The sequence below is a fragment of the Camelus dromedarius genome, chromosome 10 (assembly GCF_036321535.1).
Source record: "Camelus dromedarius isolate mCamDro1 chromosome 10, mCamDro1.pat, whole genome shotgun sequence".
In the NCBI taxonomy this organism is placed as follows: Eukaryota; Metazoa; Chordata; class Mammalia; order Artiodactyla; family Camelidae; genus Camelus; species Camelus dromedarius.
Genome location: NC_087445.1, coordinates 1,590,590 through 1,616,393, shown reverse-complemented (window position 1 = coordinate 1,616,393; position 25,804 = coordinate 1,590,590). Strand labels below are relative to the sequence as shown.

Here is a 25,804-nt window from a genome sequence, read left to right as displayed (position 1 = left end):
CCGGGAGCACGCCATAAACTAAGGGGGGGAAGTCCCTAAAGAACGTGTCCCCAACCTGGCTCCTGAGGGCTGTTTACTTTGGAGAAGTAAGGTAGAAGCTCCAGCACTGGAGCAATGCACATCCACTAAATGTATGTATGTGACACACACAGCCCTTTTTAAGAAATAAAAGCAAGTGCATATTCTAGCCCACCTCACAGTTCTCCACCTCTTATGCTCCTAGGAAATAAGTAGAAACAAATGCTTGAAAGTGAAAAAATGGTTATAACTTATTCCCCCATCAGAGCATTACCTACCCACTCAAGTTAACATTTATGAAAAATTAAACGCAACACGGAAAAATACCTATGTTATAATTTTGAAGAAAAACAAAGTATAAAGTTGTACGTGAAATGATTTTTACCAAGTTGACATACGTGCTGGTAACAGAAAAGACATGAAAATGTTTGAAGTGGCTCCCCTGGGGCCATGGGCACTTTCCCGTTTTATTTTTGTACCTTCTAAATGTTTATACTGGGCGTGCATTTCTTCTCTTACCTCGGAAGAACTGAAATTAGACACTGATATGGGATCCTGTACGAATTCTCTTTTTTATAGTGGATTTTTTTAGCGTGTGAAACGTGTATTGAGGCCCTTTAGCCAACGAACCTCATCAGCTGTCCAATTACCTTGTCTAACAGAAACAGCGCTTCCGCGGCCTCCGCCCGCCTGTCAAGCAGCGTGTCCACGTCCCGTCTGGGGATCACAGGCTCCTTCAGCTGCTCCACCCAGGACCACATCAAGCTGCACAGGGTGAGAGGATCCCTCTCGCCACACAGTCTTTCCCAAGCTCCATCTCGGGAATTTAGTTCTTTCTAAAAAGGAAGGAAGGAAGAGAAAGAGAAAGGGAGAAGGGAGAACACAGGACAGAAGAGGGGGAGACGGAGGAGGAGGAAGAGAGACAAAGTGAGGCAGCGAGGGAGGCAGGCACCGGCTGACATCTGATGGTCTTTAGGCTGCCCAGGAGGGTCAAGCCTCAGGCTCTGGGGTGTGGACTGAGAACCCTCCCAGCGCCCCCAACTTCCAGGCTGCACCTCGGGCTGAGACATTTAACTTCTCTAAGCCTCAGTTTCCTTTGTGGAGGTCATCCTGCCCCTCAGGTGGGCTGACTAACAGAGGACCACTGAAGCTCCGGGTACAGAGAAGGACTTAGTTAACCCGAGTTCTCCACTTTGTTCAGAAACCACTGTAATGGTTCAAGAAGAGGGAATAATCCTTTTCAGACTCCTTGGAACAAAAGAGGAATATTCACTGCAGTGAAGCAGAATGGGGGATGAAAAAAGTGTGAATATGGGAGCACCTACAAGTAAACCTGGGATAAGGAAAAGCTTCTGCATGAAATGTCAAAATGCCAAAAAAAGTGTCAAAAAAAAAAAAAAAAAAAAGGACCAAAAGCTGGTAAATGTCTTACATATATTTCTTTCAAATTCGTTTTTAAGAATCCTACATAGAACTTAACCAACAGGCTGGGCATTCTCAAAATTTGACAGGGTGAAGTAACTAGGAAGTCTTGCCAACATGCCAAATGCTTGGAGCTAATTTAAGCAGATTTTAAGACTTTGCCTCAGAGAACAGGGGAAAAGTGAGATAAGAATTTTAATTTCTGACAGGGTTTATATTTATGTTTAGGTAAATAAAACATACAACAGGAATAAGCACCACTCATTCACTCACGCATCCAATATTCACAGAACACTAACAGTATGGCAGTAATGGTAATACATGACTTCTCTCTGATTTCTACAACAGCCCATCAAGGAGGCCCCCTTTTACAGGTGAGTGTACTGAGGGGCTCAGGAAAGATAAAGCAACTTGCCCAGGAGCCCATGGTGAGAGAGGCCAAAAGAGGCGTCCCCAGCCCAGCTCCACCCCAGTCCGTGACATTCCTGCCACACCACCAGGGTCCTCTGGCACTGAGTTTCTCTCTATTATCTCACAAATAGTTGTGTATAGTTCTTCATATCCCACAGATCATGTATACAGTCTTTTATTCAATTTTATGTAGATAATACGAAGAGAAGCTGAGCAGAAATGGCACGACTCAAAGACCCTATTAGTAAAACGACCATTACATCATTGTTGTTTTCTGAAGTCTTCCAGTGGGGTTGGGAAGGACAGCAGGGATGATGGAAAGCATTAAACACATAGACTGTATCCTGGGTCGGCTGCATTTGAACCACATGATCTCAAGTGTATCACCGGACCCCTGTGACCCTTAGTTTCCCCATCTGTGATACTTAATTCATAAGGACTGAAAATCTAACAAAGAATCCATAAATAATATCACCTGTCTCTCAGGATTACTGTGAAAACCACATGAAATAACAGATGTGAAAGGCCCAGCGGGCGCACAGGCAGTATTATGTGCTCAAATCATTTTAGTTGTTCCAGAATTCAACTGATTGGTTTTATTACCTCAAGAAACAAGGAAAATCTCAAATAAACAACCTAACCTTACACCTAATGTGATTACAGAAAGAAGAACAGGCAAAACCCAAAGTTAGTAGAAGAAGAGAAATCGTAAGATTAGAGCAGAAATATATGAAATAGAGACTAAAAAAACAACAGAAAAGATCAATGAAACTAAAAGCTGGTTCTTTGAAAAGATAAACAAAATTGATAAACCTTTAGTCAGACTCATCAACAGAAAAAAGGGAGAGGGCCCAAATCAATAAAATCAGAAATGAAAAAGAAGTCACAGCTGACACCACAGAAATGCAAGGGATCCTGAGAGGCTACAATGAGCAACTCCACACCAACAAAAAGGACAACTCAGAAGAAACGGACAATTTCTTAGAAAGGTATAATCTGCCAAGACTGAACGGAAGAAAACAGAAATCATGAACGGACCAATTACCAGTCCTGAAATTCAATCAGTAATTAAAAAACTCCCAACGAACAAAAGTCCAGGACCAGGTGGCTTCACAGGCTGATTCTACCAAACATTTAGAGAAGAGTTAACACCTACCCTTCTGAAACTATTCCAAAAGATTGCAGAGGCAGGAACACTTCCAAACTCATTCTAACAGGCCACCATCACCCTGATACCAAAACCAGACAAAGGTATCACAAAAAAGAAAATTACAGGCCAATATCACTTATGAATATAGATGCAAAATCCTCAACAAAACACTAGCAAGTCAACTCCAACAATGCATTAAAAAGATCATGTACCCCACGGTCAAGTGGCGTGCAAGGATTTATCCCAGGAACGCACGGAGTTTTCAGTATCTGCGAATCAATCAATCTGATACACCATGTTAACAAACTGAAGAACAAAAACATACATCAACTCAACAGACACAAAAGCAACACGGATGGCCCTGGAGACGGTCATTTTAAGTGAAACAAGCCAGAAAGAGCAAGAAAACTACCATATGCTACCACTTACATGTGGAATCTAAAAAAAAGGGCACAAATGAACTTATTTACAAAACACAGACTCACAGACAGAAAACAGACTTATGGTAACCAGGGGGTAAATGTGCTGGGAAGGGATAAACTGGGAGTTCAAAACGTGAACCTCTTAGGGAGTGATGGAATGTCAGGTGTCTTGACTGTGGCAGGGGGTTTACAGGTGTGCACATCTATCAAAATGCATCAAATTGCACATCTGAAATGTGTGTAGTTTACTGTACATAGACTATGCCACAAGTTGTTAAATTTTTAAAAAATTTAAAATATAAAATTAAAAAAAAAAAAGACTGTCTTTCTAGTGAAAGTGACAACACAAAAAGGGGTTAAAATTAACAACTTCTCATTCTAATTTAAGTAAAAGCCAGGAAGTAGACCCCAAAGACCCAATCTCAGATAAAACTAGTGGCGCAAAACTACTATGTGGTCATTCCCATTTGCTTCCTGGAATCCAACAGCTGCCTCACTGGGGTGGACTGGGAAGTCTGCAGGAGGGAACGCTGAGCAGACAGCACCCGTTTCTCATCCTTCTGACCTCACTCGACACTTGCGTTGATGAGTTTTGGAAAAGAACTGTCTCTGAACTGTCAATGGGTCTCAGAGTGGGGCTCCCTGCCAGGCCTCAGGTTAGAGATGCTTCAGGTCAGCTCCTACAGCTGTCTGCTTGGGGTCCATTCGTCTGTCCGTCCGTCCCACAAACCCAGCGAGAGAGAAGGCAGGCATCGACATCCATCAATACTGATGCCCTGTGCAGCCAAGCACCCTGCTCAGTGCTAAGCACCAAGTGCTCTCTCTCACAGGGATTGGAACGGACCCACACAGCAGCCCTGTGTCTGCTGTTTCTATGACAGCAAAGCTGGTATTACAGCTGAGAAGCCTGACGTTCAAAAGTTAAGTATTATACAAATATGTCTTCAAATTCCCGTAACAAATGAATTTGGAAAATATATTCCTTTTGCTCCGACGCAAATACTTCCCACGTGTATATAATCAAGCGAAGAGCGAGTACCTGCCACATTTCTACCTTCCTTTTCACCTCCTCCTCTTCTGCAAACTCATCTAAATTTGCCAGGGCTTTGGCTGCCACTATTCTCCTTGCTTCAACACTCAGTTCAGACTGTAAAACTGTGCTTGGCGTGGCTTTAGACAGATCTCTGCCGTCCTGGGTTTCAAGTCCAACCGAGAGCTGTGCTTTGGGACCGGACCCACAGCCCCAAGGGCAGCGGCAAGTCTCCCCATGCCCTGCAGCAGAGCCCGGGCCACAACCACCGAGAGCTTCACGTCCACAGTGGGACACCTGCTGGTGAGAACAGTTTGGTTCCTTAGGGATATGTGCCAAGTTTGGTGTAACTGGTTCCCCAGGGTTGCATGATCCCGAAACACCTGAAGAAAAGGTTCTACTTCGCTGTATTTCCTTTGGAATGTTCGTCCTAGAGGAAACTGGTGACCCGTCATCTCTCAGTCTTTCCAGGCCTCCAAATTTAGCCTGATTCCAGAAAGAAAAAGCGCTGCAAGCCAGCGTTTCCTTATTTAAATCTGGCTGTGGGGACCGTGAAGAGTCACAACGGCTGATGGGCTTGTGGCAGAGCAAGCCCTGGGCAGGCGCCGTCCACGGCGTGCCCCCTCGCTCCAGGACGGACTCGGCCCTCTTTAAATCCGAGTCGCTGTAGCTAAGCCGTCTTTTCAGATGAGTCAGGGGCTGAAGGCACTCAATGTTCCGCCTCTTCCACAGAGGGTCAAACTCTTGCTCACTGGAAAGAACTGCATCCTGATTCTCACAATCTGCCACCACTGCGCTGGGGGCGAAAGAGCCCGACGCGTCGCTGTCCTGTCTCAGCAACGCCTTCTCCAGCTGCCTTGTGACCACCTCAGAAACGGTCTTTTCAATCTCAGCAGAGAGGCCAGGTACTGCCGCCACTTCCTGCCTCACCACCGGCCTGTTCTCAGCCAAGTCCAGCAGCAATCTGCAAACGAGGTGGATAATTTTTGGTACGTGTTTCAGAAGTCGGGCCTCGTATCCATGAAGCAGATGGTGCTGGCGAATTAGGTACTGTGCTAGGGTGACAGCATGGGCCTTGGGGTCACAGCAAGAGAAGACATTGCGAAGAGGAACCAGAAACTGGGTGAATTCCCTTACACACAGTAGCTGTCCTCGCGTTTGTATGGAATTAGGTCGTTTTGCCCGAACAAATATAATTGCTTGGTCGGCAGTCATTCTTGTTGCAAAAACTAAGTAACATGCTATTAAAACACCTAAACAGTGAAGAAGAAAAGATTGATATGAGAAAAACTTACATTTTTATTCATATTCTTTGATGATTTAAAATTTGCTGTTAGGAAACCATATAAATACAGAAATATTGTGAGGACAATGAAAACTTTTGAACTTCTGTGTGGGTGTTTATCTATTTACTTGTCTGTGTGGCAACCTTTCCCTTAACTGAGAACCCTTAGCCACCTCTGCACCCCAGGTCAAGCACAAGAACTGTCAGAGTGAAGCTGAGTAAGTGTGGAGTGAGGGGGGATACCTAGCTGTGTATGAGGGGGATGACTGAATGAACTGATTACCTGGCCCATTTATCTTGATCATTCCCAACTCCATCATGGAAAAAAGCAAACCCTCTTTCCATTCTGAACAGCTCTTAAAAATTTCCATCCAATCAATCCATACACTCTGCTTGGAACTTCCCATCCCTGCCAACCTTGCCATCAGTTGGTGGTACGTTCTAGACTGGCATTTTTCCTACTTGGGCATTTTTGTTTTTTACTTGGGTATTTTTATCTTTGGGGATTATTCACATTCAAAATCGACTTTTTTTTTTCCTGATGAGTCTTCTTCAAGATTTGTGCCTAAACTAACATGCATTTTCCTCCAGACCATGCTATAACTCTATTTTTCTATAAGTACTTAGTATTAAGGAAAACAGCCTTAAGAGTATAAATATTATGTATTCTTTTTAATTAGTACCAAATTAAAATGAATAATAAAAAGGCAGGTACACAGGCACACTGTGGGCAGAGTCGAGCTTGGATGTCTGGCTGGACCAGATGACAATGAAGTTCCCCACTCTTCTTGTGCCCCAATTTCAGCACAGCACTGATGCTCTGCTGCGTTTTTTAGTAAATCTTTGATTTTCATACAGAATTCTAGGCACAGATAAGACTCTCCTTCACAAACCAAATCCTTATAGCCATGGAATTAAATCATGGCCTTGACACTTACTTGATGTAGCAAATTAATTAACTTCCTTTAACACTTACATTGTTGCTAAAGACTTAAAAAAAAAAAAGACAGTAGGAGAAATAACACTTGCTACTTTCATTATTACTTTGGTTAAGGAAAATTACATTTTTAAAAGACCTTATGTATTAAAAACAAAGTGTTGACTTTTTTTCCTTTAAAGAGGAAAATCAGAAAGGTCATTTAGCTCGTTGTGGCAATCCACCTGTTTATTACTCAATATAATGAGGTTTTAACCCTCAGTCATCCAAAAATACTCTCATGAATATATGGTCACTAAAACTGTTTAAGATATTTCAAGTATCTTTTATTGACTTGTTCCATTTGACTCCAAAGCTTTGATAGGATTCTGAAAAATATTTACCCTCTAGAATAAGGAAATATTATTCCTTATATGTCTAAGTATGCTACCAGACCATTAAAACCACCTCCTGGAATTTACCTGTTCGACCAAGCCCTGCATGACAGTGGACAGCTACTTTTCCTTCTTGTAAGGCAAATGTCATCACCTTTACCATATCTAAGATGGTGGTAAGTGACGCTACACCATAATCCTTCCACCCGAAATTGTAGAAATAAACTGAACAATAAAAAAGAGAACAGGAAAAAAAATCAATGTATAAGAAAAATATTGGCAAAGTGAGTTAATTTATGGAAAGTATAAAGCTATAAGGCATACAGATCTCACTGGGTGTGCAGGCCTAAAATAAAAGGCTTTATACGTTTCTAGTAAATTTACTGTTAACATTTCTTACAAAGCACATTCTATATTACTTAACACATTTCCTGCTGAAACTCAGCCAGAAAGAATTAAGGAAAAGCAAGATTGCAAATTACAGTCAGCGATTTATGCCAAAATTATTCAACCATGGAGGGAAAGCGTGCAACCGTGTTTAAGCATGGAAACACGTCTAACTGACTGATGAATGGCATAAGGCAGTAAGTACACAGAGGTCTTCTGCCCAGTGGGAGAAAACAGCTAGACACAAACCTCTAAAATAAATATAAGTTCTAAAACTGGCACGGGCTGACCCTTCCCAGCTCAGTATGAGTAACACGCGTTTCGCGGTTTCCATCCTGACGCTCCCATGACCGAGGGGCTTCTGGGGATGCCACGTGAAGACTCCCTGCATCCCACCCGGGGCAGAGCCGGGCAGCAGCTCAAAGCACGAGTGGGTCCAAGGCTCCGAGCCTGCTGCCATGACTGAGCGCTGTGACCCCGGGCACATCACACCTTGCTCAGCCTGCGTGGCCTCATGTGTGACGCAGAACACTATTGCACATCAGCTTTCAGGAGTAAATATGAGAGATCCAGCATGCTGTTTATGTTAATTATTTCTACAAGGTCTCCAGTCTCCTCTCAAGATCCCTCTGACAGGGGAAAAGAGACCCTGGACTTTCAACAGCAGTACCGAAGGAGGATGGTAGCACTACTGAAAGTTAGCTCTCCTTTACTTTTAGGAGCCCTACTACTATGCAGTAGCTGTTTATTTCCATCACCTTTTTAACCCAAGAGCTGAGCAGACAACAAGTCTTTGAGCTCTGTCGTTGGTAACTCACAGAGAGGAGGGTGGAAGGACTTACTGCCAGCCTCCATGAAAGCTTCAGGAAGGTACGTGAAGCCACTTTCTTGTTCCAGAGGGTTCCCACAGCTGGCATGCTCACCAGGACGCTGCAGGTTGATGATAGTTTTTATACCGTGACTTAAAGGAAGAAGAAAAAACAAAATCAGTCATACTGGGAGGTACTGCTGAAAAAAAATAACCATTTTTGGCATTCATAAACACCATTAATTACTCTGAAAACAGTAACATCTTATTTGAAATAAGCTCTTCACACTCCTGTAGTTAAAATAAAAGCACTTTTCCACTTGAAGTCAAAAGGATGGCAAGAGCAAACATGAGCTGGCTTATTAAAGTGTGTAAACAACACGCCGTTTACCTTCGGAACTGCTCGATGATGCAGTACTTCTCTAGGAGCTCCGTGGACGGGCGCGCCATGGCCAGGATATGATCAGTGACCCTGCAGATGGGAGGAGGGACTGGTGAGATGCATAAAACCGAGAACATTCCAGCTCTAAGGTCTGAGAAAGAGAATGCAAGATTTCAAGCCCTTTTCCCATGATTTCAACAACTCTGTAAGATAAAAGTCTGCTTAGACAAAAATCTGGCTTCAATTCTGTATCATGATTAGGGATCCAAGAAACCCTAGCTTCTTAAATGTCTGGAAAAAGAGATGGACTCCAGCACAGTATTTTCCAGGACTCTCATGAGATTCTAGCGGATGTGATGGAGAAACAGCTGGCTGCAAAGGTAGCATCTGGATTATTTATCCAAAGGTTACTGACTAAATGAGGAGGGCCAATGGGAGGAATTTTCTTACTCAGCTCTCTATACCCCAGTTAACTGAAGTTTTGAGTGGGGACAGTAATGACCGCCTTGCAGGGTTGCTGTGAGAATTCAATATGATGTGAATGGGAAGTCTTTAGCACAAGTCCTGGCATGTAGCTATGAATAAATGCTCAGTTATTGTTAGCCAGAAACATGGGCTTTGGAGTCAGTCAGGCCTGGTTTCAAATACTGGCTTTTTCACTTTCTAGCTGTGTAGCAAATTACTTAGTCTCTCTGGACCTCAATCCCTTCATCAATAAAATTACATTAATAATGTCTACTTTAAAAGTTTTATGAAAATAATAATTCAAAGTGTCTAGCACGATGCCTGGCCTGTGGCCAAATGGATGTTTACTGAATGTACACATGGACAAAAGCCCAATAAAGAGCTGTCACTCTCATTAGGGATCTGGCTCCACTCTGTTCTGGTCAAATTTCTCATCAGTGGCCTGGTAAAAGACACATAAGGTAGCCTACCGGAACTGGGGGTCACATGAGCCTCAGTGGAGTAACAAAGACATTAAATGAGCAGGGCAGGATTCAGGAAGATACCACCCCTCCTGCCCGAGGCAAAGTCTAAAACTTAACAGGGCCCCTCAAAGGCTTGGGGAGCCCCCCAAACTTAATAGTACTTAGTTTAAGATGAGGAGGGATGTAACATGAAAGCAGTAGAGGTGAAAAATATTCAGATGGTTTAGTCGACAATAAACCAAAAATATTAATGTGACCTTAAGCTGCATTATTAGGAATTTACTTGTCTGACCACACTTTCACAACATTCTTTAAGACAGTGATAAAGTAGAACATGATCTGTGGGGAACATGTGACAGTGGACCCCAGACTATGTCACTACACGTGTACCTAGCAAATCCACAGAGGGTTGCAAGTTAGATCAGCTGGTTGACAAATATCTAAGCTGTAAAAGGATTCTTGCCGTATAAAATGATTCACTGCTAGAGTTCTTTAAACGTTCCTCTTAGTGCTTTCCAAATGGGATTTGGTTTGAATATCAGAATTTTTCAGAGAGATCACTATATCAAAAGAGGTCTATGCAAGTTTACTATTAATAATAAAAGCAGTATGATTCAATAATGAATGAGTTATACTGACCACAAACAACATAAGCATGTTATACCATTTACTGAACTCATAGCCTGTACACCTGCTACACGGGAAGTACACGTACTGGCATGAAAAGGTGTCCTTTCACACAGAATACAGCAACAGAATAAAAACGAGGCTAAAGTTTACCTGTATGAGATAAAAAAGCTACATGTGTACCTCATAATTTCTCAAATTTATAGCTGAATGTTTTAATTATTCCTCGCAATTTCTGAAATTTAAGAGCCATCTAGGTATCATTTCTTTGAGATACTTTACATAGAGCATTTCACTGAATTAAAAAAAACAAACCTGTAAGGTTGGTTTTATTATTTCCATTTTACAGATGAGGAACTTGGTTCGGAGTGCCTGTGTGAGTAAGCCAAGATCACACAGTTTGTCAGGCCAGGGAGGGGAGGTGAGTTCCTCTGACTTCAAACCCCATATTCCTTCTTCTGCAGCCCACCGTCCCCAGCATCGCCCACGTGTCCATTCCCTTTTCCTGCTCAGCAGCAGGTGGGAGCTACTGAAGACGGACCGGATCACTTACCATGACGAGTAGACCCCCTTGATAGCCTGCTCCTGCTCGCTCCAGCGCGCTGGGTTTTCATACTTGCAAGCTTTGCCACCACATGCCACGGAGCAGGCCACATGTCCAGGAATGACATGCCGTAAACGCTCTCCGACTTTCGTGTACTTCGGTGTTGGACGTCCGGGATTTCCTAGAACGTACACACAAAGGAAGAGTCAAAGTTCTAATTCTCCAAACAGAAGAGTAACATGGGGAGCAGCTTCCATTTTCCATGATTAGCTGGTGCTAAATCCCCTTCATTTTGTCACAAATAACACTGTCTCCTTCTCATGGAAGTGCACCCTCCCTTACTACAGAAAAGGCTTTAGCACACAATCATTTCCACATGTCATATTGGTAACGAGAAGGAAAAAACAAGCAGATCTTCTACGAGGGAATGAGTTTTGTGCAAAAACTACATTTTTAAATTAAAAAACACAGAACATTCGATCATTTTTATCTCCTATTATACGTCCACTGAAACTTTTAGCATGACAGACGGCAAAAAGTATAACCAAGAATTTTCAAAATTTTAAAAAGTCTAAACACAGCATAGCCTGTTCAGTCCTTCTATTTAAACTCAAAGGTGTGGCAATCTTTAAGAAGAAAAGGAGCTTTACTTTTTCTCTCGGGGCAAGTTGGGCTTCTCTCGGCACAGCTGACGGAGGACATCGCCACCATCACCTGGAGAGAGGACGAGGACAGCATCTTGGCGGCGGAGCTGCGCCGCCCCTGCTGCAGACGCAGCAGGGGGTCGGAGGCAGAGTGTCGGCGGCCCTGGAGAAAGGCGCTGAGGAACGGCATGGCAGACAGCCTCCGAGGGGGGTCCTGCATGGCGCTGGCTTTCCAGGAGGCAAGAGCTGGAGGTGAGGCGATGGCAGCGCCAGCCTGCTCCGCGATGAACTTACACTGAGACACGAGCATCACTCTGCGTGATCTAACAGCCATTCAGGATAGGCTGACTTGTTCCCATAGTGACGAACAAAGAACTACTGATTCCCACTCAGATCTGCACAAGCAAAATCTCCTATGAATGGACTGCGTTTTGAACAGATTGTTCAAATATGAGGAAGAATAACACGTATTTTATAAAATGCGACTATTCCGTTTTACTTCTCAAACCCATTTAAAAGATCTGACTGCTCAAAGAATTACATCTAAAATATTGTAATACATTTAGAAAAATGTTTTTATGATGTAAACACACATATTTAAATATTTAAATGTTGCTTCTTTCTTTCATATCTACCTTCTGAACATCTGGAAAAAATTCTGTTTCTGGAACAGGGTGAATAAAAAGTTAATTGTAAAAATGGGATAGACTAGATAACTTTAACATTATTAAAATACCATTTAATTTTTCAAAACAAACCCCCCCCTATATTTTCTTTATAGAACTATTAAAGGAATACTTGGACAGAATAAAGAAAGATATCTGTAGGGCTGATACATTAATCAAGATATTTACTTTCATATTTTTATTTTCAGAATGTGAAAACCTAATTCTTGGTTGTGCATTATTGGATAGCTATATTAGTCATGCCATCAAAAGCTCAAAGACACAGTTCTGTGCTTTTTGTTGCTGACTGTGGGGAAAGGAGAAGTTTCAATCATGTCTTGGCAGAGGCACAGGAAGAAAAATCACTAAATATCACATTTTTTTTAAAGGAACTAGATGAGGGGGACGTTGCAACTTGAAGATAAAGGACAGAAAGAACACAGAAACTGTTACAGCCACCCATTGTCCGCCTCCTCCCTGTTAATGTCAGGCTGCACACCCCAACCCCACCCCCGTGTTGCTCTCTCTTTCCAAATGGTATTTCAGCCATGTGCAGACGGAAACAACCTACTGTCACAGATAGGTTCTTTGTTTTGTTCTGTTTTACTTTAACAACTAATAGTGCTTTAAAGTACACTCCTTTTAAAACGCCCCCAGATCTCCCCAGCTGAAAGCACTTTGTCAGATTAGAGCAGCACAATTTGGTGCCCACATTGCTACACTGAGTGCAGCACAATGCCTCTGTTATTTTGTACACAGCAACGAAAGACAATTTTTAATGTACCCAATCTGGAAGGCACAGCTTCCACAGAGCTTTATAGGAGAGGAAAGAGAAGATGGGATGTGGAAGGCAAGTTGCAACCTGCCAGCAGGAAGCCCTAAATGCTCAAACTGAGGGGTCCAAGTGTGCTATGTGGGGAACAGGGAACCTGACTCAGGTTTCTTAGTCTCTGTTAACACCCCCAGTAAAGACAGAGCCGGGGGCCAAGGACTGGGGACCTGCTGGGACAGTGCATGACAGGAGCTAAGCAGGGGAGTGAGACCGCAAAGGGGCGGGTACTACATGGGGTGCCAAGACTTGGAGCTTAAACGAGCGGCAGCGAGATGCTGCGGCTGATTAATACGGGAGTCCGTGAGGAGACAGTGCGAGGAACACCCAGCAGGCCAGCTCCATTTGAGATGAAAGGCATGCGAGGCGGCAACCAGGAGGCCTCAGCCAGGGAGTGGGAAACGCCTGATCTGTGCAGCTCTGAGGACAACCACAGAGAGCAACTGCTCTCAACGGTTCGGAGAATAAAAATGAATCTGATGAGGACAGGACTTCTCTGGACCAAGCTAAGGAAGGGAAGGCTTATGTATCATCTCAAAAACAATTTCTGCTGTAAAATCTTAAGAACTGGGCTGCCCTCAAATAAATATGTAACCACTGAGCAGACTCAGTTACCAGACAGTCAGGGATGCTCGGCCCAGGTCCTCAGGAAAGCGGAGCTGAAGGCAAACTGGTATCCAAAGCATGACTGCAGTCCTCCCTCCCAGCATATTCAGACTCAGAAATAATATTTTAATTTTTATTTGACTTCGCAACAGGAAAAAAATGAAGCCTTGTTTTTTAGATAAACAGGAGCAAGAAGACCACCTTAATTTCTACTTTATGTTTTATAGAAAATGAATTATTTTCGAGTAAGAGTAATTTTATGAAGGGCCAGGTCTCAATGGATACCTAAAAGGTAAAACCCTTTTTTTTCCCGAACATTCCTGGGTAGGACTTTGCTTCCAAATCCTTCACTGTAATTCCCCTTCTTCAGAGAGCCCGCCCTCCCCTCTTCACAGGTGAACTTCTGATAGAGCCGACTTTGCCACATCCTCAGTCATTCTCAGTCTATTCAACTCTTGGCCCTGCCTGCACCATCCACCAAAAACCGATCTTGCTAAGGTCCCTGATGGCCTCTTTATAGTTTCTGTCTCACTGGGACTGTGCAGGACATTCAACACAGCTGGACAATTTCGTTTTAATTTAAAAAGCTTTTTGGAGAGGATTTTCTTTTTTTGAAGCAATCTCAAACTTACAGAAAAGTTTTAAGTGTAATACAAAGATTTTTTTAACCACCTGAGAATAAGCTGCAGACATGCTTCCTGATTACTCTAAATAACTCAGCATATGTTTCCTGTAAACAAAGACATTCTCTAAAATTTCCCCCAAATCAGAAATGTATGATTGATATATTAGTAGTTGCCTGCTAGTCCTCAGACCTCACTCAAGCTTCACTGATAATCTCAATGTTCCTGGTGGTAAAATCAGAATCACAGTTGCATTTAGTTGCCCTCTCACTTATTTTACTTTAGAATGAGTCCCTCAGTCTTTCCTTGATTCTGATGCCTTCATCTTTTAAAGAGTACAGGCCAGTTATTTTGTAGAACATCTCTCAATTTGGGTGTGTCTGCTTCCTCATGATTAGATCCAAGAAGCCCTGGTGTTTACTTGTGAAGAATGGTATTTAGAAACCAAGTCTGGGCACTAGGTGTGCTCATGACTGTTAAAGTGTTGTTGCCAGCAGGCCCTCTCAGTGGACAGAGCTAAAGAACACGTGCATTACAACAAAGGAAATCACAAACAAAATGAAAAGACAACCTATGGAATGGGAGAAGGTATTTGCAAATGATGCAACTGACAAGGATTTAATTTCCAGAATATACAAACAGCTCATACAATGCAGTAACAACAACACCACCCAATCAAAAAATGTGCTGAAGACCTAAATAGGCATTTCTCCAAGGAAGACATACAAATGACCAATAGGCACATAAAAAATGCTCAACATCACTAAGCATCAGGGAAATGCAAACCAAAACTACAATGAGGTGTCACCTCACACTAGTCAGAATAGCCATCATTAAAAAGTCTACAAATAATAAATGAGGAGAGGGTGTGGAGAAAAGGGAACCCTCCTGCACTGCTGGTGGGAATGTAATTTGTACACACACACACACACACACACACACACACACACACACAATGGAATACTACTCAGTCATAAAAAAGAATGAAACAATGCCATTTGCAGCAACATTGACGGACCCAGAGATGATCATACTAAGTGAAGTAAATCAGAGAAAGACAAATGTCATATGGTATCACTTATATGTGGGATCTAAAAAAAATGATACAAATGAACTTATTCATAGACATAGAAAACGGTTACCAAAGGGGAAAGCAGGAGGGGGGAGGGATAAATGAGGACTTTCGAACTAGCAGATACAAACTACTATATATAAAATAAATAACAAGTTTCTAATGTATAGCACAGGTAACACATATATATGTTATATAATATATAACATATATTTAATATCTTGTAATAACCTAAAATGAGAAGAATATATATACATATATATATGCATAACTGAATCCAGTTATGTTGAACACCAGAAACTAACACAACACTGTAAATCAACTAAACTTCAATTGAAAAAAGAGTATGTGCATTATATATAAGCATACACACATTTACATCCATATATATGTATGCACATACAATGAAAACGGAGAGTTCACCCTGATATCACCCATTCCAATCCAACAGTGCAGGGATCCCCATAATTTCCCCCTTTCTATAACCCCCTTCTCTGTTGGTGAGAACCCTGCTACCATTACCCTTACTGTATTTACTTATCTGACTAGGCCTCCTCCATGTGACCACACTCCCCTCACTGCTGCTGCCCCCTCATTATAAGTGGATGCCTCCCTCCCCACGACTGAACTCTAACACCCCAAGCTAGGCTGCTGCTGCCACCCACCTGCGTGGGTGCCTCTCACCCTGCGTGTGTTCTGACACCTGGAGCATTCAAACACCCAGGAGTCAGGTCAGCCTCTCACGTGACATTGTCCTGCTCAGGAGACATGACTGCCAGGCTGCCCCCGTACAGGTCTCCCACACCCTGCTTGGCTTCCTTCCTTCCACACCCTGCAGCCTCACCCATCCTACCTTTTATGGCCTTGCCCCAGTGACTTTTGGACTGTTCAGTTCAGGAAGGGAAGGAAAAAGATGAGGAAGAGAAGTCTCCTTCTTTTTTTTTTCTTTGTTAATTGTGGTAAAACATATATAACTTAAAAGTACCATTTTAACCATTTTTCAGTGTCCAGTGTAATAGCATTATGTACATTCAGACTCTTCTGCAACCATCACCGCCATCCCCCTCCAGAACTTCATTTTTCAAAACTGAAACTCTGCACCCCTCAAACACTAAGTTCCCACCTGTCTCTTGCCATAGTGCCTGGCAGCCACCACTGTACTTTCTTCCTCTGTGAACCTGACGATTCTAGGTACCTCATATACGTGCAACCACATAATTATTTTTGGTTTTTTGTGACTAGCTTATTTCACTTAGCAAAGTCCCTTCAAAGTTCACCCGTACTGAAGCATGTGCCAGACCTCCTTTCCTGTCTAAGGCTGTACGTACATGCTACAGCTTATCCTTTCATCTATTCACAGACATTCAGTCATTTTCAACTTTTGGTTATTGTGAGAGCCGCCAGAAATACGGGTGTACAAATGCCTGCTCAAGTCCCTGCTTTCAATTCTTTCTGGTATATACCTAGAAGTGAAAATGCTGGGTCATACGCTAATTCTATTTTTAATTTTTTGAGGAACTACCATACTGTTTTTCAACAGTGGCTGTACCATTTAACACTACCAGCAATATACTAGGGTTCCAACTTCTCCACATCCTCACCAACATTTGTTATTTCTGTGTTTTTGATAACAGCCATCCTAAATGGACATGCAGTGGTATGTCACTTTTTTTTAAACATTTTTTACTGAGTTATAGTCATTTTACAATGTTGTGTCAAATGCCAGTATAGAGCACAAAATTTTTCAGTTATACATGAACATACATGTATTCATCGTCACATTCTTTTTTGCTGTGAGCTACCACAAGATCTTGTATATATTTCCATGTGCTATACAGTATAATCTTGTTTATCTATTCTAAATTTTGAAATCCCAGTCTGTCCCTTCCCACCCCCGCACACTTGGCAACCACAAGTTTGTATTCTATGTCTATGAGTCTGTTTCTGTTATGTATTTATATTTTCTTTTGTTTTAGATTCCACATATGAGTAATCTCATATGGTATTTTTCTTTCTCTTTCTGGCTTACTTCACTTAGAATGACATTCTTCAGGAACATCCATGTTGCTGCAAATGGCGTTACGTTGTCGGTTTTTATGGCTGAATAGTATTCCATTGTATAAATATACCACCTCTTCTTTATCCAGTCACCTGTTGATGGACATATAGGCTGTTTCCATGTCTTGGCTATTGTAAATAGTGCTGCTATGAACATTGGGGTGCAGGTGTCATTTTGAAGTAGGGTTCCTTCTGGATACAAGCCCAGGAGCAGGATTCCTGGGTCATATGGTAAGTCTATTCCTAGTCTTTTGAGGAATCTCCACACTGTTTTCCATAGTGGCTGCACCAACCTACATTCCCACCAGCAGTGTAGGAGGGTTCCCCTTTCTCCACAGCCTCTCCAGCATTTGTCATTTGTGGATTTTTGAATGACGGCCATTCTGACTGGTGTGAGGTGATACCTCATTGTAGTTTTGATTTGCATTTCTCTGATAGTTAGTGATATTGAGCATTTTTTCATGTGCCTATTGATCATTTGTATGTCTTCCTTGGAGAATTGCCTATTTAGGTCTTTTGCCCATTTTTGGATTGGGTTGTTTTTTTCTTATTAAGTTGTATGAGCTGCTTATATATTCTGGAGATCAAGCCTTTATTGATTTCATATGCAAAAATTTTCTCCCATTCTGTAGGTTGTCGTTTTGTTTCGCTTACTGTGGTTTTGATTTGCATTTTCCTAATAGTTAATTATGTTGAGCATTTCAAGTCCTTTGTGCATTTTTGAACTGGGTTGTTTGTTTTTGGTTGTTGAGTTTTAGGAGTTGTATAAAATTCTGGATATTAGTCCCTTATTAGGTACATGATTTGCAAATAGTTTCCCCCATTCTGTAGGATGACTCCTGATTCTGCTAGCAGTATCTTTTGATGCACAAAAGTTTTAAATTTTGATGAAGTCTAATTTATCTATCTTTTCCTTTTTTGCCTTTGCTTTGGTGTTATAGCCAAGAAATCATCACCAAATCCAATGTCATCAAGATTTTCCCCTATATTTTGTTCTAAGAGTTTCATACTTTGAGCTCCTACGTTCAGGTTTTTGAGTTTGAGTTAGTTTTTGTATATGGCATAAGGTAAGGGTCCAATATCATTCTTTTGCATGTGCATACAACAGTTTTCCCACCACCAATTGATGGAAAGATTATCTTTTCCTCACTGAATAGTCTTGGCATCCTTGTAAGAATCATTTGACCACATAAGCAAGGTTTTTTCCTCCCCTGCTGGAATCTCTATTCTATTCCATTTTTTGTATGTCTGTGTTTATGCCAGTACCACACTGTTTTGATTGCTGTATCTTTGTAGTAAGTTTTGAAATCAGGAAGCAAGTCCTCCAACTTTGTTCTTCTTTTTCAAGATAATTTTGGCTATTTGGGGGTCCTTTGAGATTCCATGTGAGTTTGGGGATACATTTTTCTAATTCTGCAAAAAAAAAACATCATTGGGATTTTGATAGGGATGGTCCTGAATCTGTAGATTCTGTCGGGTTGTACTGACATCTTAACAATATTAAGTCTTCCAGTCCATAAACACAGGACGTCTTTCTGCTCATCCAGATCTTCTTCAATTTCTTTCAGTGATGTTTTGTAGTTTTCAACGAGACAAGCTAAGGACACTGTGGCCCTGACTGCCCTCACTCAATCCCCTTTCTAGCTCAGAAGTTCCATGCTGAGAAAGGAAAGCCTTCAAAGGGCAAGAACAAACCTCAAACACTGGCTTCAAAAGTTACCACACCAAAACTTTACTGGATCAACCTGTAGAGCAATATATGTCCCAGCAGAGTGAGCAGCAGGCAACTAGTGGAACCCAGCGGCTGGGTATGATACCAACAGAGGGAGACAGCTTAGCAGAAACATTAGTGAAAGAGAGCCCTGACACACCACTGGCATCCCGGGGTGACTGCATCTGCCTGCCTCAGGCTGTGCCCTCCGAGGCTTCAGACTGTGGAGAAAACAGACTTCACTGAAATGGTGGAGAGTCAAGTCTCTGAACACAGGCAAGCAAAAGCAACAAAACAGGCCTGGAGAAGGGACGGGGAAATCAGCCTGTAGAGGCGTCATCGGACGCTACCTGTGAGGTGGACGTCAGATTTTCAGAAAACACTTCAAAGTGGTCATTATAAACATGACCAGAGAACTAAAGGAAACCATGCTTAAGGAAGTTAAGGAAGGTACGATGATGATGTCTCATCAAACAGAGAGAAATTTAAAAAAAGAAACAAACGGAAATCCAGAGGTTGAAAAGTACAATAAAAAATTCACCAGAGGGGCTCAGCAGATGTGAAGGGGCAGAAGGGGGAATTAGATCATTGGAAGACAGACTGAGAAAGATTACGTACTCTGAAGGACAGAGAGAATAAAGAATGATAAAGAAAGAACAGAGAATCTGAGAAATACAGGACACTTGTGTGTACCAACATGCACGTAATGGATGCACCAGAGAGGTGAGGAGGGAGCAGGAAAAATATTAGAAGAAATAATGGTTTAAAACTTTCCATACTTGATGAAACATTATAATGTATACATCCAAGAATTCAATGAACTCCAAGCAGGGTACACAGAGAGAGAGTCACACCAAGACACATCATAGCAAAAACACTGACAGTGAGACACAAAGAGAAGAATGATTCCTCCTGTACAAGGGAACCGCAGTAAGGTTTACACCGACCGCTCAGTCAGAAACAAGAGGCAAAAGGGCAAAGGGATGACACACTCAAAATACTGGGAATTAAACACTGTCAACCAAAAATATTATAGCAAGCAAGATTATCTCTCAAAACTGAAGGGGAAATACAAATACTTCCAGATAGACAAAAAACAGAGACTGTCTTGCTAGGAGAGCCAGCTTACAAGAAATAATAAAGGAAGTTCTTCATGTTGAAAGCTAGTGACCCAAGACATGAATGTGAATCCACATAAAAAAAGAAAGGATATTGGTACATTACAAAAGACAGTATATATAAAAGACTGAGTACATAGGAATATAAGACAGTAAAATTCAACAGGAAATTACAAATTTGTCTTAAAACAAATGAATAAACATAAAATTCACAGCAAAGAAGTGCATGTTATAAAAGACAACCAAACAGAAATTACAGAACTGAAAAACACATAACCAATATTTAAAAACTCCCTGGATGGGCTCAATAGTATACAGTGCATAGGACAGAGAATAGAATTAGTGACCTGGAGGACAGATCAACAGAAGTTATATAATCTAAACAGAGAGAAAATAGACTAATAGAAATTGAATAGATTCTCAAGGGATTAACACAGGAGCTCATATCCGTATCGGTGAGTCCCACACAGAGAGAATAAAAAGTGTGGGACTAAAAAAACACTGTAAAAAATTATGGTTGAGAACTTCCCAAATTCGGGGGAAGGCATAAACTTGTATGTTCAAGAAGCTAAATGAACCCTAAATAGGACATCCCCAAAGGGGTCCATGCCAAGAGTCACAGGTGGAAGTGGGTTTGGCTATAAAAGGGCAACAAGAAGGATCCTGCAGTGATGGAAGTGTCCTGTATCTTGACCGTAACAGACTATAACAGTCAATATCCTGGCTGTGATGTTGTGCTGTAGTTTTGTAAGATGTTACTATTGGTGGAAACTGAGTAAAGGGTAAATGGGATCTTTCTGTACTATTTCTTACAATTGCACGTGACTGTACAATCATCCCAATATTTTAATTAAAAATATATATATATAATCAAAGAAAAAAAAAAAACAAGGCAGGCCTAAATGAGGGTCATTTAGCAGAGGTCAGGGACAATACAGGGAGGGCAACTAAGAAAGAGTATATGGCATGTGACCCGGCAGAGTTTGGGCTCCATATGAAAAAAGAGCTAAGTTGGGTAATGGCTGGGCAGGTTGGGAGACTGGTTATGAAAAGGAGTGCAGAATAAATAAGTAAACATTCTGAGGATATTAAGAGCCAGGTTTCTCATTCTTAGAGAAGGAAATTATAAACATAAAAATAGGGAAAACTAGAATGATGGTATAGTGTTGCATTAGAACAGAAGTGCCAATGCAAAGTTACGGTTTCAGTATGCACAGATAGAAACAAAAATAAATACACATGTAAAAGCGAGTGTGTGTGTGTGTGTGTATATATATGTACATATATTAACGTACACTTCCTAGCTTTGTCTCCTAGGGAGCGTGGGGACTGTGACATTCCAATAGCAGCCAGCACGTCAGTAGCAAGCACTTCCTGGTTTCTAGATACCATTTCCCACTACAAGAAGCCAGGGCTTCCTGGAGAAATGGCTGACCTCAGGGCTGGGGCAGGGAGAGTACAAGATGAGAGTGTAAGCTCTCACTGTGCTAGAAAGCAAGGGATGCAGGAGTGGTGGGGACACGTCAAAATGACACAGCTAACATCTTGAAGGGGCTCTTACTGGCCAAATATGATAGTATCATATTTAAGCATCAAAATAAATGATAGTAAAAGAATATCAAACAAATGACAGTAAAAGATGATTTTCCATTGAACAAAACATGACTCTACACTGAAATAAAGAAAACCAAACCAATCAATGGAAAGAGCACATTCTTCCTTACTGCACAACGTGCCAACTAAGAAAGGCAGAAGGAACGACAGAATTGGAAACCTCCATTTAGTTATCTACCACAGTAATGATTAGGAGCTGAAAGTCCTGCGTAAAACCTAGATGAGGACCAGGATATATACATGGTTTCAAAGCATCTCTCCATAAAATATTAACTGTGGAGGGAGAAAGAATAATTTATAGTAAGTAAATCTTGGCAGATACCACTTTACTGATGTGATCAAACTGAACATTTCCAGTGACATGGAGAAATGATATCTTGTGTCACCTGGCAGGATGCAGTATAAGACAAGCATAGAATCACTTGTGTGATGTTCCTGCCAGAAATGCACAACCTCAATCTCCTGATGAAACAGTAGACAAACCTATTTGAGGAACATACTGCAAAATAACTGGCCTATAATCTGCATAAAGGTCAGGAAAGGACTAATAATGGTCACTGAAAGAAACTGAAAAAATATTGCAAGTGTCATTTTGCTATTAAAGGATATTATTCAGACAGTTGACAAAACTTGAGTGGAGGGTCTCTGGGTGAAAAATATACAGGGACTTTTCTGTAAGTCTGAAATTATTTCAAAGTAGAAGAACTAATATCACAAGAAGAGAGACGCGCAGGCATTCTGGGCGTTCTGATGGAGGAATAAGGCACCATCCATGAAACTCTGTGCCAATTAAAAACCCAACTAGACTCTATATCCCTCTATCAATTCAATTTACAGGAAATACCATGAGGACACAATTGGCAAAATACAGAATGTGCCAGACTCTACAGGGCAAAAAACCTGGTTTCTTCAAGAAATAAACTATAAGGAAAAAGAGACGGGGAAAACCCAAGTTTAAAAGAGATGTGAGATACGTATCAATTACAATATACTGAGGGATATATTGTTGGATGCCGATTCAAACAAACACAGATACATCTATGAGACAATTAGAAATCTGAGCAATATTTAGATATTTAAGCAATTTTTTTTAGTTACTATATTGATGATGTGGTTAATGAATAAAATGAAGTAATAAGGAAGTAGAGGAAAGAAGTGGAGGAAGTGAGCTAAAACTGTTAAAACTGGGCGATGGTAACTATGTGGGGGATGGTACCTCCATGGGGCGGTGGTACCCAAATGGAGAGTCTGTATACTTTTGTGAATGTTTGAAATTTCCCAAAATAAAGAGTTGTGGGGTTTTTTTCCCCCAAAAGTAGTAGAACCAGATTTAAATCTAGGTCTATCTAATTCCAAAGCGAATTCTTGCTGAGTTTTCCATTTTCCTTTAAAAATAATTTGAGTACTCTATTTATATATCCTCTAATTAAAACTTCCGATGATCCATTAGCTAACATTAAAAAAATACTAGCCCATCCCAATGTTAACGTAATGAAGTATAACTAAATACCTTCATACATGAGATGCGCTTTAAGAAAGCTAGGTATACTTTTTAACTTTTTCAGATTTTTTCCTAATTAAAAGTTAGCTACATTTATACAATGAGGAAATTTTTAATTTAAAAAATGGTTTTGGGAAAGGTAAAAATCAGCTTATCTAGTGGATGACAATAGGGGTCTTACAACCTTCCTAGGGGCATTTGGAAATGTATGTATTTTTTTTTTGGTTGTCACTAAAATCTGGGGACATTACTGGGTTGGGGGGAGCAGGGATACTAAATGTCTTCAGTGCTCAGGGCTCCTGTTGCAATGAGGAGTTGCCCTACCTCAAAAGCCAACAGAATCCCAGATGAGAAACACCAACTAAGAGGTAACATTCCAACACAAGAAAGGACGGAGAAAAAGGCTCATTTGATTCTTACATTTGTTAGTTGGGAAGTCACTTGAGGGAAAAAACCCCATTATTCTACAAGAGAAGCAGCAAGCAGACACATTACTGCATTTGCTTCAGTAGCACTTCTTTCTAAAACCAGGGAAATGAACATAAAGTCTGACACACAGAAGCTGCCCACAGACGGCAGTTATCAGCAGTACCAGTCCCCCTAGGGTCAGACACAGCACAGACATGAAGGAGGATCTCCGAGGACCTGGAATTGAGACAAGGTCAGAAGCAGGAAACTCTGGTTTTCTTGATGAAAAGGAGCTCCCCCTGGTGGAGTGGTTAGATTCCAACAAGAGGCACAATCTATTTGGAGAATCGATTATTTCCAGCTAGCATTAGACTCCAATGCCTTTAGAACCTAACTCCTTTACTTTTCCTTATATTATCTAAGCCATATTTAGGAGGTAAAAAAAGATACTTCAAAGTTCCCTAAAGAGGAGCACTAAAGTGAACTTGGGCAACATCCAGAGTAGGCAGTAAGAAAATCATGCAAGGGGTAATGCCAAGAAAAATTATTCAGCACCTCTCTTGGCTAACCGGCGATGACAGAAATAGGACCAGTGGTACCGCAGTGGCAGGAAATCAGGGTGTACTCCCAGCTTAGAACTTGCAACAGTTAAGAGTGCAGGTGAGAGTGGCAGTAAGAGTGAGCCACAGCACCCTTCCTTTCCCGGGGTACGTGGGGTAAAAATCAGAACCGTGGGACAGTGACAGAGGAGAGGAAAAAATTGAGAGGAGGAGGGCTAGCCTGCTTCTGCATGTGCTTTATAAGTGATGCCTGTGAGTAACGAAAGAATACAGAAATGAAAGGTCGGTTCCCAGTAGGAGTTTGATAAGGGGAACCACATAACTTCAGTCTAAGAGGATAATGCAGGAGATAAACAGTTTTCAGCATTCCTTCTTAAAAGGCTAAGGTCATTACTCAGGATTTTGAAAAGGAATTTTAATGGGCCAAAATGGTAAGGCAGAAATAAACAAAAGGCCACAAATAGGACCTGCAACTTGGGGTTCCAATATGAAGGATCAAGATTTTTCTTTCATGTCCATTCACGTAGATTTACTAAACTCTCGTTTGCACAGAGACGAAAAGCACATTAAAGAACTATTACCTTTCATGTCTGCAGCACACCCACTGTTATTCAGCATAGGGGAATATGGCTGTTCATTCTGAGGCAAGAGTCCCGCAGACATGGTAGTCTGTTGGGGGAAAAAAAAAGATTATTTTTTGAAAGTCTGCCTATGGGATATTCAATTGCTCATCACCTACAACATGCTAGACTTTGCTGCCTTATATGGCAGTCGTTAGCGAAGTGGTTATTCAGCACTTGAAATGTGGCTAGTACAGATCTGAGAAATGCTGCAGGTATAAAATACAAGATTTTGGCAACTTGTACAGAAAAAAGAATGCAAAAGATCTAATTTCTTATGTTGATTCTACATTTGAAATATTTTTAATATGCTGAATTTAATAATGTTTTTAATATATTGAATTGAATTATTAAAATCAGTTTTCTGACTCATTTTATTTTTAATGCTGCTACTGGAAAATCTAAATGTGAATACCTGACTCACATGATATTCTACTGGACAGTGCTATTCTAGACAGTAAAGATATTATAGAGAAAAACAAGACATACTCTCCCTCATGCATTTACAGACGACTGGAAGATAAGAGGTAGACACAAAAATGTTAACATGTGCTAAGTGTCACAAGACAGGCTTGGACAAGCAGGAGGGCTGCCCAATTTGAGGGCAGGTGCAAGGCTTTAAGAAGGGATCTGCACTTGATCTGGCCTCGAGGAGTAACATTTATTGTGGACATGACAGTATAATATGCAACTGAACAGAACCCTTCATTCTTTACTAATTCAATTCAATTTGCTGAATTTATGACTTTAATCTATAGTTAACAGACTTCACTTGGCTCATGCTAAATGCTACACGGCTAAGTGATCATTGTGTTGCTATGGTTTCCACTGAGGAAAGGCGAGTAAATCTTTCTATGTGTCAAAAAAAAAAAAAAAAGCAAAAATTGTCACTTTTATTAAGCTCTGATTATGTGTGGATTGTGAAATAAGAAATTCACATATTGGCCTCTGTCCCCCTGGTTCCTGACAGAGAGCAGCTAGACTCTTGCAAATTCCTAAGAGATAAGAGCCGTCGAGCATCTTCTGTCCTAGTTCTAGTGAACCAGCTC

At 41.2% G+C, this 25,804-nt stretch overlaps 1 protein-coding gene across 5 annotated transcripts in view; it reads right to left on the bottom strand.

Annotated features, from left to right (window-relative positions):
• The window catches only part of PTPDC1 (protein tyrosine phosphatase domain containing 1), a 54,192-nt gene that overhangs the window by 4,838 nt on the left and 23,550 nt on the right, over window positions 1–25,804 (bottom strand). For 3 of the 5 annotated variants that reach the window (XM_031447235.2, XM_031447236.2, XM_031447234.2), the window contains exons 2-8: window positions 24,717–24,804; window positions 10,736–10,907; window positions 8,636–8,716; window positions 8,279–8,397; window positions 7,137–7,274; window positions 4,463–5,706; window positions 669–854 (exon numbers count right to left, since the gene is read on the bottom strand). In XM_031447235.2, coding sequence (XP_031303095.1) covers window positions 669–854; window positions 4,463–5,706; window positions 7,137–7,274; window positions 8,279–8,397; window positions 8,636–8,716; window positions 10,736–10,907; window positions 24,717–24,798 — 2,022 coding nt within the window. In that variant the 5' untranslated portion in view covers window positions 24,799–24,804. Of the gene's footprint in view, window positions 1–668; window positions 855–4,462; window positions 5,707–7,136; window positions 7,275–8,278; window positions 8,398–8,635; window positions 8,717–10,735; window positions 10,908–11,376; window positions 11,746–24,716; window positions 24,805–25,804 lie in introns of those variants that run through there. The other 2 variants (XM_031447233.2, XM_064490091.1) reach the window with 2 other exon arrangements.